We start from the raw sequence: 15,410 nt of genomic DNA, 5'->3' as shown, positions 1-15,410 counted from the left end.
GGCAACATTGAAGATTGACGTCATTAAGAGGTGATACTGCAGTGGTTTCTCATGTGAAATTACAGTCAGCTCTTCATGTCCTAAATAACTTAAATAGAACTTTTAAGATCATTCTGTAGAACTTGTATATCCATCCTGCAGCTAGCTTGAATCGCAATGAAAATGCGTCCTTCAGTGAAAACAGCACAATTAGTGTGATGTTCTTGAGCTAGCATGGAACAAACGGCCATATATTCTTGCCCCCTTTTTTTTTTTTTTCCAACTCATGAGATGTATACAGGGAAACTGAGAGCAGTTTGACCTTAAACTTTTTACTACGGTTGTTCTGAAAGAAGCATAAGAGCTTTGGGGAAAAAAATCAACTAGTAAATTTTTTTACTTCCCTGCTGACTTATTGCGTATTTCTCAGGCCAGCTGCGAGTTTGCTCCTCAGGAGCGGTTCTCCTGAGGAAACAGCCTGCGAGGTGCGGAGGGAGGGAGGGGACCAGCGCTGTCAGGGCTGCGGGATGTGTCTGGCTCTGGTGACACATGGGGGTGTCATTTCCTCCTTCGCGCAACTTTGGCGTTGGTTACGCTGCTTCCTGTCGCCATCTGCTGGCGAACTTCAGCAATTGCGCTCTGGGCCTCACTGAGTTTTAAAAACGGTCGAAAGCTCCGTGAATGTTTTGAAAGGCTGATGAGACCTTGGGGTCAGGAGCAACGGTGGGAGATTAAAACATGGTGTCATCGAAAGTAGCACTCAGTTGCCGAGGTGAGAGGTTTGGGTGCTGGCAGGGTTGGCAGCGGAGCACTCCAGCACGGTGCATGGGGAATTTCTGAACAGGGGGAACCTCAGGGGAGCAGAGAGACCTGCAGCTTGTGCAGCAGTGGCTGGTGGGACCTGGTGGGACCTGGTGGGGCCAGAAGCAATGGCAGCCATGCCGCCCACACTTGTGAAAGAACTCTTAGGGAGTGTGAGTGACCAGGAGTGCTGCTAACAGGGCCCGGCCTGGCCGCTGGCACCGAAGGGCGTGCAGGAAGGACTCTCGTGGCCCTGCCAGCTTGACCAGGGAGCAACGGCATCTGCCCAGAAGAAAGCCTTGGCCTCTTTAAGCTCTGCCCCTGCCATACATGATGCAGCTGCCCAGACAGAGCTCTGGTGGGAACATGCAGCCACCCAGGTGTTGGGCTGCGGCCTGTGCCCTGCTCTTACGCCAGTACCGGGCAGCAGCAGTGAGCGCAGCTGTGGGAGTGCACCTGGGTATGGAAACTCCTCTGCTTAGTGACAGCTCCGGGGGGGGCAAGTAGGTTGAGTATCGGGAGTACCAGAGATAGGCTACTGGGATTGAGCTCTGCCTTCCCTGAGATGGGCTTAATAGGCTGAGAGGATGCATGATACAGAGGATTCCCTAACCCATCTGCCTTGCTGAATGCAGTGACATAAGGGACAGGGGGCAATGGTGACAAGTTCCTGCCCAGTGCAGCAGCAGACGCATCTCCTCTGTGACTGCGCCATCTTCTCAGGTGCCCTCGCATAATAGGTGTGAGGCGCTGCAAGTGGCACGGAATAATAATGAGGAGGATGGTCTGTCAGGCGTGGATGCTGCCGAGGATAAATTTGCCTATGCCCTGCATCAAAACCGCTTTTGTAACGGAAACAAGATGGGTCATAGGTGACTCCGTTCTGAAGGGAACAGAAGGTCCAATACACAGGCCAGACCCTCTTGGTAGGGAAGCTTGCTGTCTCGCTGGGGCCTGGGTTGAAGATGTGAAGAGAATGCTTCCTACCCTGGTCGGGCCCTCAGATTGTGATCCGTTAGGGATTTTTCAGGTATGCAGTGACGAAGTTGCGATGAGAAGTCTGAGGGCAATCAAGAGAGACTTCAGGGTCTTATGACGGCTATAAACCCTTCAGAAGAGATAGGCAGGGAAGGAGAGATGATGGAATAGCCCTGTATGTTTGGGAGTGTTTTGATTGTCTAAAGCTTTTTAATGGTGACAACAGGGTTGAATGTTTGAGTAAGAGCCAGGGGGAAGGCCAACAAGCAGGTACCGTGGTGGGAGTCTGTTATAGGCCAACCAGCCAGGATGAAGAGGCAGTCAAAATATTCCGTAAGTCTCACAGTCACTAGCCCTTGTTCTCATGGGGGACTTCAACTTACTAGATGTCTGCTGGAAGTATAGTACAGCAGAGAGGAAACAGTCTAGGAAGTTTGTGGAGTGTGTGGAAGATAACTTTCTGACACATCTGGTCCGTGAGCCAGCCAGGGGAGATGCCCCGCTGGACCTGCTGTTTACAAACAGGGAAGGACTGGTGGGTGATGTGCTGGTCGGAGGATGTCTCGGGCGTAGCAATCAAGAGATGACGACAGTTTTCGATTCTTTGCAGAAGTAAGGAGGGGGGTCAGCAGAACCGGTGCCCTGGACTTCTGGAGGGCCGACTTTGGCCTGTTTAAGAGCCTGGTTGACAGAGTCCGGTGGGAGGCAGTCCCGCGGGGCCAAGGGGTTCCAGGGAGGCTGGACATTACTCGGGAAGGAAGTCTTAAGGGTGCGGGAGCAGGCTGTGCTCCGTGTGCCGAAGGCGAGCCGGCAGGGAAGAAGGCCGGCCTGGCTGAACAGCGAGCTTGGGCTGGAACTCTGGAAGAAAAGGAGAGTTTGCAGCCTTTGGAGAAGGAGACGGAGCAGGCAGCTCTGGAGGGCTATAAGGATGTTGCGGGGTTATGTAGGAAGAAAATTAGAAGGGCCAAAGCCCAGGTAGAACTTAATCTGGCAACTGTTGTAAAAGACTGATAAAAGGTTTATAAATACGTTAGCAACAAAAGGAGGCCTAAGGAGAGTGTCCGTCCTTTATTTGATGTAGGGGGAAACATAGTGACAAAGGATGAGGAAGAGACTGAGGTGTTGAAATGGTTTCTTTGCCTCAGTATTCAGTAGTAAGACCAGTTGTGCTCCGGGTACCCAGCCTCCTGAGCTGAAAGGCAGGGAGCAGAATGCGGCCCCTGTAATCCCAGGGGAAATGGGAAAAACCTGTTACACCACTTAGACATGCACAAGTCTATGGGGCCAGATGGAGCCTGCCCAAGGGCATTGAGGGACCTGGCAGAAGTGCTCACTTGAGCCACTTCTAATGATTTATCAATAGTCCTGGCTAGCTCGGGAGGTCCGAGCTCCGGAGGTTAGCCAGTGTGATGCCCATCTACAAGAAGGGCTGGAAGGAGGATCTGGCCTGTCAGGAACTACAGGCCTGTCACCCTGACCTTGGTGCCAGGGAAGGTTGTGGAGCAGCTCATCTGGAGTGTCATGATGTGGCATGTACAGGACAACCAGGGAATCAGGCCCAGCCAGCATGGGGTTATGAAAGGCAGGTCCTGCCTGATGAACCTGACCTATGAGTCGTTCAAGGCCGGGCTGGATGTGGCTTTGAGCAACCTGGTCTAATGGAATGGAAGGTGGCCCTGCCCATGTTGAGGTGGAGGAACTAGATGATCTTTAAGGTCCCTTCCAACCCAAACCAGTCTATGATTCTGTGATTGTTCCTGGAAGTATTTAAAAGGCATGTAGGTGTGGCATTTAGGGACATGGTTTAATGGTGGGCTTGGCAGTTAATGGTTGGACTTGGTGATATTAGAGGTCTTTTCCAACCTAAACAATTTTATGAGTTGCTTGTATTGTGTGGAACCACAGGTGGTAGAAACACGTCTTAGCTACTTTTGTACCCTAAGAAGGTACTCTTGAGTCCTTTTGTAATAACACTAGCTAGTTACAGTAGAAGATTGGTACTCTACATGTTTGAGATCATGGCTGTACACTGAAAACTGCGCTGTTTACTGTGGAAATGCAGTATGGAGCTTCTTTTAGTGATGGGGCATTTTGTTCATTTCTGCCTTCTCTCCACCGGACTCATCTCAGTTGTTCCAGCTTCAGTTTTCCTTCTAGGATTGTTACCGAGGGGACCTCTCCTTCCTTCCCTACCACGTGTGGCCTTTGGCCTCACAGCCCTGCCCATTTAGGTTCTGCAGTGGCGTAGGCTCAGGGTGCCGCCGTACTCCTAAGCTGCAGCTGAAGAGGCTGTAGGTAGCTTCTGAACCTGGGACAATTACCTTGGGTTGCTTGACTCCCGATGGGGATGTGTGCCTTTGGTTTTGTGTGGCACTTTATTTGTACTCTGTCACTAACGTCAGTGTCCAACTGCCTCAGCCCTTTGCAGTGTGAAGGTTAATGGGGACTGCTCATTGAGAGGAGGACTGGTTTGTTGTAAAGATGAAAGCAACTGGGTGGTTATGTTAGGTTTTTCTTTTCTGTGGAAGTTGCTTTTGGACTAATTTTTTTTCTCTCTGTGGAGTTTATCCAGCACTAAACCAGAATTATTTCAGAACAACGGATCTGTGGGTTATTATAGGAATCACTATTGCGTTTTGTATATTCCATGGCTCTTAACGATTTTCTAGAGAGATACTGTTCATAAGAAATCTGTTTTGTTTGTTTTTTCTTCTAGCCATCTGCATCTTTTCCACATACTTCTATTTCTTTTGTGCATTTAGTGCTCTAGTCCTGCTGTTATCTTCTTACCATTCCAGTCGTTTTTTATACCTTACCTGTATTTTGAAGGAGGAATACACTGAACTCCTGCTTAGTTGAATGATCTTTAGGGTGCATCTAGTATCAGTTTTAGATAATTGATATTTTCTGCTATACATGTATTTTGCATTTCTGTCTTGATCCAAAATCAACACACTGATCCAAAGATTACAGCTTGGAGGGTAGACCTGGAGCAGAATGATCTATATAGACTGGGAGTTTAAAGCCTGAAAGCTTTTTGTAGTTGAATGTAAGACCTGATAACTTCTGTGCTTTTCTGTCTTAAGAAGGTGTCTTTCAGAGATGCTATTCTAAAGGCAGGCTGCCTGTGTTTGTTTTTTGGACTTCACGTTCCTCTTAGATTTATACTTCTTTTGATTCATGTCCAGTGTTGTTTGAGTACTTTTTTTTTTTCTGGTTTTGATCATTGCTTTCTTTTTGATTTCATCTTGTCTTTGAAGAAATGTTGCTCATGAGTCATAAGAGAACTTTTTCCTCAGTCTCTGCTGCTTATGGTGCTGTTCGGATGCAGTCTGGTTGCTGAACTGTGTAGATGACAGGGCTTCTTACAGTGTGCTGTGTTTGGTTTTGGTGGGGTTTTTTGGTGTTCTTTTAGTCTGCAGAGGCTATTAAATTGTCTTACTTTTAAAGTTTGTTGGTAACTGAGTTTACAATTCCTGGGTCTTTTTCTTTAAAAAGAAAAGGAGTGGGGGGAAGCATTTTATGAGTTTACTAACATTGAGAAATTATTTTCAGCAAGTACTTTCTATTTCTGTAAAGGTAGGTGTTTTCAGACCCTTAGCTACTGACTGAGTCATTGCAAACAAAACCACTTGATACCCCAAAGGAATGGCGTTAAGAACTTAAGCTCCAAGATCAAATCCTTCTCTTCAGTGTGAATTGAATGTACCTGTTTGAAGAGGGCAGCTTGCTTTTGCATCTGCTGGAGTATACTGTGGCATGTTGGATTTTGTGGGGGATGTCACGGGTGTTTTGAGCATTGCATTGACTGATTCGGTATCTTTTGGAAGGAAAAAAAAATCCCTTTGTAGGAGTCTTATTTGTATCTGTGTGTTTGCATGGTGAGTATGTGACTTGGATCAGTGAATGTTGTAGCAAAGTTCTGATCTTTTTGGGAGTTATGCCTCTGGTGAGGGTAGCTGCCAGTCTCTGTTACTGACTGGGCTCGAACCAGTTGTATCATCCCCTCATGACACTGTGGGAACAACAAACTTTTCAATTTGTGTCGTGCTTCTTAGAAGTTAAAGGTATCTTACATCTTTAGGGATCAGATTCTCTGTTAACAAGTGGCTGAAATATGCATCTTGAGTTCACCTTTTCCCTAACCTTATTTTTTTGTCAGTAAAGTGTTGCTCCCACAGCCAAGAGGATGCAACTAAATTTATTTCTGTTTGAGGAGAAATGTAGCGGAATTAGGGGACTAGTTTGATTTCTAACTTTTGTGAGTAAATGTTTTCTGTTTGTCAGTAGAAAGGAGCTCTGTGGTTTTGTTAGCTTTTTTTTTTTATTCAGAAAGGACTGCAATTTGAATTTTGGTTTACAAACCTAGAGCCTCTTTTTTGCAAAATGTCAACATTTTGCCAGCAAAAGGGTTAAAACGTGTTTTGATAGGCTATTGTCCAAAATATCATGTGTTGAATTTTTAAGCAAGACATGATATTCACCTTTTAAGGGACTCTTACTAGAACTAGGTTTATCTTTAGCTTTGTTTTAGGTGGGCAGTGGTGGTAGCAGGAAGCTCTTTGGGAGTCATCTCCTGTGCACTTCTGATGTCACCCAAGAACTGTTGCCAGCAGCTTTTTTCTTAAGGAAACCAATTAGGTGTTTTTCAGGATAACGGAACAGCTCTTTGTAGCGATCATCAGGGCTATTGCAGCAAGCAGCAGTCTTGACGCGATCATGATCCTACTTACTATGTTGGAATCGTCTGAGAGTAGAGGTGGTGATAAACGACGAGTGAGTGGTCGTTATGAACTGTAATGAGAGCTCCGAAGGGTGATGCGGTGTGAAAGCCCAGCTTTTTGCTTAGCAGTGGGGTGAACAACCGGGGAGCGCTTGGTTTGCGATAGGGCAGAGTTACCACACGAGGGAGATGCTGACTTGGATTCCTGACGTGGTAGCTCCGTCTAGTGTCCACCTTTCCTGAACAGTTCCTGAGTTTACAGCTGTATTTACAGCCGAGTTAAGTATTCGGTGTTTCTCCAAGTAGTTTTCTTCTATGCTGTTAGCAGGCAGTGTTCTTTAGAAAGTAAAGTGGAGCTTTTTTCTGCAGATATTTTAGTTAGCTATTTCTGAAAGGCAAATAGAACACCTTCGGTATAAATGCTGTCACTTGTCTCAGTCTGCATTAATTATACTCTGAGATAGTAAGCATACATTTAAAACTTAGGTTTTTAACTTGCACGAAGACTTCTGCAATTACCCAGCTCAGATGTATATGCTGAAAGCTGATGAAAGTAAATTCACAATTTTTTTTTATAAAAAGACTGATTTATATTTTTGCAAGGTTAGGTTGATACTGTCGCTGTAAACCAGATGCGCTGACTGTCATGTTTCAGGCTTGGGTTAGGGGTCAGGCAGACAGCCACAACTTGCCCCTGGATAACATTTACTACTTCAACAATGTTACTTCTGGGTTACGTGTGTAACCTAAGGTGCCTTTGCTGGAGTGCTCAGTTCTGAAAGACTTCTGGGTTTGGTTCCTCTGTGGCAGAACTTGATGCTGCTGAGGGTCTCGTGGGCTTTATCCATCTTAGAGTTCAGATTACTTAATTTTTCGGATGTTAGCGACCACTCAGGAAATTTTGGACTCTTACTAGAGGACCATGGGTGAATCTGAGTGGACTGCATGTCGTCTTCGTATGACAGGCTGTATTTTCTCTGTCTAATCTGCAGGGTAAAAATTATTCTGATTAAGATACTGTATGACTTCTGTGACAGCAGGCCAGTGCATATCTTTTTATGTTCTTGTTCCACGCTGCAGACAGAAAGCAGGGCAATAGTCTACTTGTATTTTGTGTTGAAGATTGTGATTTCAAACATAGAAGGCAAGACACTGACATAAATACACGTCCAGATTCTCAAGCACAAAATGACAGCCTGCAGAAAAAAGTGCTGCTTGCCAGGATGGGGTTGGTTGCTTAGCAATGAGCTATTTATCTGGAAAGGGACCCAGAAAAGTGATCAGGATGATTTGGAAACATAGTTTGTGTAAAGGAGTTTCTAAAGTCAGCAGTATTTAACAACATGGATGTGGAATTTGAAATTACTAGAGTCTCCAGAAAATCTGATTTTTGAGTTGAATTTGGCATGATTATTTGAGGCTTGCCCTCTCCTGCCTTTACTTTTAAGGTAGCCAACCTGCAGACTGTACTGCTACGTCTGCAGGTCAGTGAGACCTGATAAACTGATAAATGTTGACAGTCCTTTAGTAACCCCTGCAGTATTCAGATACAGAGAAACATAGGGGTTTGTCCATCACATGGACACTTGATGAGTTGCTATGTGAAGAATGTTTCTCTTCCAGCTTCTGTTCATCTTGAGCCTTGACTCATTTTGTCATATTATAATATTATGTGTTGTCTTCATTATTTCAAAATGTAAGGATCCAAATATGCTACAGACTATATTGAAGATTTCATAAACAGAGTTAAAGCTTAATGTGAAACTGTGATCTTGGGCAGGAACTGAGTCTAGAGTAAGATGAGCTAACGTAGGAGACCATTTATGTAAATTGTGGGACCATAGATGGCACTGTGTAGATGGCACCGTGTAGATATTTATGCCAAAGTATTCTGTTAAAGGAAGGTTGCTGGCATTAAACAAAGCTGTCGATTAAGCTGACCCACCCTCTCAAATCGTTAAATGACTCGTCCTCTCCAGTGTCCACCATCTCAAGTGGTCAAAACTGATGAATGAAAGGACTTCTATCAAGGGAGTCAGTCTTGGGGAACAAAGAACAGATAATAAGAATACTTACATAAATTATGCAGAAAGAAGTCTCCAAGTGAAAAGGTTCTGGCGGAGGATATAAGCTGATGAGGTGTTGCAGTCCTCAGAAAATTAGTTGAAAGTAAGACAAAGGTAATTGTAATAGTGGGAGATGGCGACCTCCAACTCGAATGCCACCCCTCCCCCCCCGTGCCCCGAAAGAGGGCGAACGCTCACTTTGGGAGCATGAGTAGTTAGTAAGAAACTTCAGTAGCGCTATCTGAGCATGCGTACGAGTTTGTATTAGAAGCGAGAAACTTGTAGCCAATCCTGTATGTGGATGACAGCGAGAGTGTAATGCACTGTGAATGTGCAGGTACTCTGCCGTATGTGATGTGTACCTGGAGTAACTTGGTGAGCACGCTTGGAGGAACCATTCGCCAGTGCTCCCAGTACTGTAATAATTAATGCCTGCCTTTTAAAACTTCAGATCAGTTCTCAGAGGGTTTTTCTCTGTGACCGACTTTACGGTATCGCCATAAAACTGAATTTGTTACTTTGCATGTTCAGCTGTGCTCTTGTGAAAAATGCTCTTCAGATAGTTAGGATTTACTTGGGATGGGCTGCAGGTATCTCTGACCTGTAACTGTGTCTCTTCTGCAGCACTGGTTGCTGTAGTAGATCCTTAAGATCGTGTGATAAGAAGCGGCCACCTCAATACATGTCTTTTCTCTAAATTACGACTGATTTCAGCATTGTTAATAGTTCACATTTCAGGTGGTCTTTGTACTCAAGAAATTTGAGAGCAATTAATTAGCAGTACGTATTTGTGTTGTGCAGTCATTGCATGGAAAACCAGGCTGGTATAATCAGCTAAAGCTAAAAATCAGCCAGAAATACAGTTGCAATCCGTTTGTTTTGCCTTTGATTTGCACATGCCATCTTTAGTTGATGGTTGATTAAAAAGGGTGTCATTCAGAAGGGCCCTCCAGCTAGAGCAGAACCCCATTTTGGGGGTGGTTTACCAAGTGTGGTGATAAGTGCTATTCAGTGTTTCTTGTTTGCTTCCAGGTGGGTTTTCAAGCAACTGTATGACAAAGGGCTGGTATACAGAGGTGTGAAGGTCATGCCTTTTTCAACGGCCTGCAACACCCCACTGTCAAACTTTGAGTCCCATCAGAATTACAAGGTAAGTCAGTATATATGTACGTTATATGTTGCAGATTCCTCTATTGTCTTAAGTTTGGATTTGGAAAGCTGTAGTATTTCTTGCTTAGTGGTACATAAGCATATTATTACACTCCAAATTGATAGTAAAAGTTTAGATAAATAGGTTTTTATTGTATTTTGCTTTATTTCTTTGGCTCACTTGATCTTGGCAGTCTTCCCTGTTCTTCTTGGTTACTACTTACAGGTATATAGAGTACGTTCTTAGTTTTATTCTGCTAAATGACTCTCACTGCCTCTCTGGGCTCTCCAGATGAGTATAGCACTGTGTTGGGTTTGTAAGGTAAACGCTTGGAGAGCTCGTGGCTGTCCCTGGCTGCGCAGATCTGAGAAGAGGAAGGTCCTTGGCAGAAGTGAAACTGTGAGGGGATTAATAAGAATTGTCAAAGGCTGTGTTTGGTTGTGAAGCAGTAGGATGATAGTTCTTCTTCTAAGAACCTTTAATTTAGATTGAGAAATTCCAGGAAATGTTTTACTTAATATAATGCATGGTATACTATGCTTTATAAGATGTTCCCTTAAAAATGAATGACTAGACACAGTAGGTGCAGTTTCTCATTTGCAGCAATTCATGTTTGCATATGTGAAGGCAGAATTTGTGTCCTAGTTTCCCACTATTTATTTCATGTTTGTGGACAGAGGTTTTGTATCCTCTCTAATCCCCGCCCAGGCCTTGGTATCCTTATATTGTAAATCTTTCACTTACGTTGTTGCAGTAGAAAGCTCGCACAAATTGTACATCTGATCTTTTTTACATCTTGCCTATAAAAAGTCTTCTTAAAACAGATGTTTTAATAGCCTTGTGGTACAGTCCAGTCCACAGATACTGGAACTTTCAATGTTGCTGAAGGGTCTTCGACCACACTGAAGAGTAAAGGTTGTATGATTTAGGGAAGCAAGACCTGCAAAGAGATCTCAATATTTGTGACTGACAACTGACATAATTACTTTCCTCATACTTGTTAACTAACATTTCATATAGGCTCAGATTAATGAGCTTTCTTTAGAACAAAGACTGTTTTGGGTTGTGGTTTTTTGGGTGTGTGTATGTGTGCCCCTTTTCCATAGAGCAAAGCTCTTTTCTCAAGCCTTAATGAAATATTTAGATGCTACTTCTTACCCTAGAACTAGTAGAGTTTGTGTGGAGTCTGCTGCTCTGCCACTTCATACAAAAATTCTTTGTCTGCTAGAGGTGGTATTCTGAAGACTGAAATGTTGAGGGTCTGCAAACTGACAAGGTTTATTCTTGGCATGAGCAGTCATCTCTGTGTGAGGCAGCTGTTTGCTTTCTCACTGTGGAAAGCAGGCTTTGGCTTCTGTTTATCAGTCCTGTGAGAATGGGGACACAAATCATGCGAAACGGGACACAAGAAGCATGTTTAGAAGCAGAGTTAGGTGTCTAATGCAGACTTGAGTAAACCATGTCAGCAGATTGTATTACACTTAACTAAAGAAGCGTTGTCTTTAGATGAAAGCAGGCATAATTTTGTGAACAGAGAAAACATTATACAATGCCATTAGTTGGCAGCCTGGATGCTATTATTTTATGACTTGCCAGTTGTTTTTATCTACCTGGTCAACTTAGTGCTTCAGAAAACAAAGTGAATAGCCTGCAGTGTTGTTTAACAATTGGTAGAGACAGAACTGTAGGGAAAACTCGATCTTTGCTTGGTATTGAGCGTGGTTTGAGAGTTATGTAATATTTATGTTTTACTGTTGGCTGCACCAGATGTTCACAGAAAATTCCCTCTGGAGAAGCCCTTAGCTCAGATATAAATAGCTGCCTCTGTCCCATGACGCTGTTAACTGTTCCATAACGTTGGATGGAGACCAGAGCGCCTTGCACTAAAGATGATGAGGTGATAGGACCTATTAATAGGACCTATTAATGTATTTAGGGTTTGTGCCCATGGCACCCATTTTTGTTTGGCATTTAAAATGAATAGTGAAAATTTCACGTTTTCAAGATTAGACTTGCTTTTTCAATCTGCTTTTTGTAATATGTGAAAAGTAAAGTGACTGAATAGGATTGTACTTGTCTGAAAGAAGAACTTGTTTCCAGAGGATTCTTTTGACTCATTCGACTGTGGCTGACAAAGGTCTCCTGACATTTTTTTTTACTCTTCAGTATTGATGTACTCTTGTTTTTAAGTAGCCCAACCCTCCCCCCCCCGCCCCCTTATTGACAACAGCTTCTTATAAGACATTGCATCTTCTTAAGTGATGGCTATTCTTTCTGCTGCCCGATTGTAGAGGAAATGGTGGGGAAAGGCTTTGTGTAGCAGTATCTGAGAAACTGCTGTTTTCTTGACAGTTGAGATTTGATTATAAACTTCTAAAATGGGATTATAAGAGGTACCTGAGGGAACTGACACACTGCTATCTGTGATGTGTTGGCAACCAATTCCCAAAATCTCACTGCTAATATGAACTTTGAACCCCATGGTCTCGTTAGACTGACAGTTTGCACTGCTATAATGGAGGAAAGTTGTGACTGGTGTTCTCTCCAAACTTCATTATGCTACCGCTTTCACCTTCTCCCATAACAATGATGAACCAGGCAAGTTGCAAGACAAGTTTTGGTGGATGGCAGTAATAGCTGCTACTCTTTATATTTTGTATTTTCTCACTTAATATATGCAGTAACCCCTTTCCTTCCTTTGGCTTGTTTTTAAGGACGTTCAAGATCCTTCAGTAACTGTGAGCTTCCCACTGGAGGAAGATGCAAGTGTTTCACTTGTTGCTTGGACCACTACTCCTTGGACCTTGCCTAGCAATCTGGCCCTTTGCGTCAATCCAGAGTTGCAATATGTAAAATTAAGAGGCAAGTGTTAACTGAAGGGGATATATAATGGACGCTTCTTTCTCTAGTGCCTGTGAATACGAACTTATTAAGCAGTTTATTATACAAAATATGTTACATTTATAGCACTCTTCTGGGGTTGGAGCGGTGTAATTTTGAAGCATGAGACTTACTTCCGATGTGGCTGATGATTTCTGGCTGCTGTTGAGGTCTGTTCCCTGAAAAATATCAATAGATAAAATAACAAGAACAAATGTTTTATCTGTCGTCTTAGTCACACTATTTGACAGACAGGGAAGTGTGGCTGGGTGTCCCCAGCTGTTCTTCCCTCCTGTCTTGGGGCTCAGACTCAGAACAAGTTACAGCTGTGTGACAGCTGCCTTGCAGTAGCTGAAGGTGTCTGTACTCTTAACCCGTAACAGACCCAAGCTGTCAGCTGCTAGTCTAAACCCAACTGGAGTATGTGTTTTAGCTCAAATGTAAGGCAAGGTATGCGCTGTGGTTTCCAGTGCCACAGTACATTTGACCAAGTGCCTTGGCTTACTCATGCGTCGGTTGTGCCTGGCTAAAGAAGTTGCACTATATGGTAATCTTTCATGTGAGCACCCAATGTTGCAGGAGTTTTATGCAACAGACCATGTAGGGTGCCTAAGCCATGTAGGCTGTTGCTTTTCTCATTACTGCTTCAAGTAGTTTTCCAGGGTTTGTAGTTCCATTTTTTTTTTCAGTTAACAATGTAATGATGTGTTGTCTTTTTAACTTAGGAAAGGATTTTATTTTATCCTTGAAATGCAGTCATATCTTCATCTCCACCCCTCCTCTTTTTTTTTTTTTTTTAATTTAAAGAAATTAGTAAGCAGGAATTTAGATGAAACTACTTCTTGCATTGTTGTTGTCAGTTTCCCCCAAACTGCTCACCTTTTCTGACTTTTCAGTGTATGTTTTAAAAAAAACAAAACAGGAAAAAAAAGAAAATCAAGTTAATGATGGTATTTGATCTGGAGTAAAAAAAATGCCAAAGGTATAACTTCTAGTTCCGACATAACCATGGGAATCTAATGTGTGCCTAAGGTGATGTTAAACATGAAAAGTTGCAGAAGCTTTCAAATGGACTCCATGTGTCTTGAGTTTTCTTGGTTTTGACAGAGAACTAAATATGTTTTGACTTTAAAGGTTTTAACATAAATTTGGTCATCTCAAAAAGAGTTTTTGAGTACTTTCAGAAATAACACCTACACCTGCCTGAGATGCAGAGTCATTGGGTTTGAATGTGTTTGGCCTGTAGTCTGCTGGTGGGATAGTGACCCTGACTAGGTTGGTAGGGTAGCAGTCAGAATAAAATTTGTCACTAAAGTGATCAGGGTTGTTTGGGGGTAGCAAATGGGTTTCCTTCATGCCATTTCACTTTATTTATTTCCTTTTAAAGGAAATCCAAATATAAAATTGATTGCAGTAGTACATCTCAGAAAGGCAGCATAAAATGCAATCATTACCCCTAATGTCAACTTAATAATGTTAATTTTGTGTAGCAATTGTCCATTTTCCAATTGTTTCCCTCTGTTTCAGTTACACATACTGAGACTTTTTAATTGCTTCTCTTTGGCACAGTGATAATACAGAAGGTAGGATGTTTCTGCCTCTCGAACAGAAAACCACACTGAAAATCAGTGGTTTCATGCTGTCATTCCTGTTTAAATTTAAAACTTTTGACAAGTGTTTATTAAGTGGCTGTATGGGGAAGAAGTAGCTGGAGACTAGTGATCGATCAGCAGGATGATTCTGGGCAGTTTTATAGCTAATATGATACCATCTTGCATAAATTGAAAGGTTTCATAATGGTGCAAATGAGGGTATTAAATTGAGATTTATGTAACTTTTTGTTTTATTTCATATTCTAGATAATGCCACAGGAAAGATTTACATTTTGATGGAATCTAGGCTGATAGCACTGTACAAATCTGACAGTGAATATGAGATACTTGACAGGCAAGTACATAAATTATTACACACTTCTTAACTGCCAGTATTTTTATAGGTGAGAAGTTAACTGTTTCAAAAAGTTGGGTTTGTGTAAAGATGGGTTTCCCTGCATGTGTGTATCCTGCAAAAATCTATTGAAGAGATTGAAATTTACTAGCACATACTGGTCTTGTACAGGAAGCTACAAATAGAATAAAAGTTTATTTGAATCACTGTATTTTGGTGTGGAAAAAAGTTTCCTTAGTCCTTCCTTTCTGTGTGTCGTCTTAGAAAGACATTACTTTAAAAGTCTCAAAAAACCTGGAGATTGTCCAAATGCTGGACACGTTCTAAACATCATGTAAATATTTAAAAGGAAACAGGTAAAAGCCAAACCATTGTCTTTAGCAATCAAACATGGCTTCTGCAGGATGTTCTACCTAAGTTCTGTAGTTAGTGGAAGTTAACGCTTTCTGAAGACTGCTTGTTTATCTTGGTTCAGTGGAAAAATATGAATTAAATAAGTTAGACTGGATAAGGGATGCAGGTATTAAAATCTGTAGTTGTCTTAGACAAAATATGTAGCTTGGATTCTCTCAAATCTTTTGTATAAAACATCAACCTGTTAAAGAGGTAAAATACAGCAAATATTTATTTGCTCACTTCATTCAGTTCTGTGCAGGGGGTAAAACCCCAAGCAAACAACCCCAAAACACAAAAATAAATCCCTACACAACATAACCCCCCCTCCCCATCCCTCGCTCGATAAATCAGACTAGAAATTTTTGTGAGAATAACAACCCTTCTTCACTAGCATCAATTATTTTATGGTTTTTTTTACCAAGCAGCTAAAAGCTCTACATGTAAAAAACATTTTAAAAAAGGAGGATCTATCTTGTTTCAGCTAAACAAT

The 15,410-nt window shown here is 42.5% G+C and overlaps 1 protein-coding gene across 2 annotated transcripts in view; it reads left to right on the top strand.

The window, feature by feature from the left end:
- Positions 1 to 15,410, top strand: part of IARS1 (isoleucyl-tRNA synthetase 1) — a 112,320-nt gene that overhangs the window by 12,875 nt on the left and 84,035 nt on the right. For both annotated transcript variants that reach the window (XM_040592501.1, XM_040592502.1), the window contains exons 7-9: positions 9,580 to 9,697; positions 12,412 to 12,559; positions 14,437 to 14,524. In XM_040592501.1, the coding sequence (XP_040448435.1) occupies positions 9,580 to 9,697; positions 12,412 to 12,559; positions 14,437 to 14,524 (354 nt within the window). The remainder of the gene's footprint in view (positions 1 to 9,579; positions 9,698 to 12,411; positions 12,560 to 14,436; positions 14,525 to 15,410) is intronic.

The sequence above is a fragment of the Falco naumanni genome, chromosome 4 (assembly GCF_017639655.2).
Source record: "Falco naumanni isolate bFalNau1 chromosome 4, bFalNau1.pat, whole genome shotgun sequence".
NCBI lineage: Eukaryota > Metazoa > Chordata > Aves > Falconiformes > Falconidae > Falco > Falco naumanni.
The sequence above is the reverse complement of the archived record's forward strand: the minus strand, read 5'-3'. Positions and strand labels throughout refer to the sequence as shown.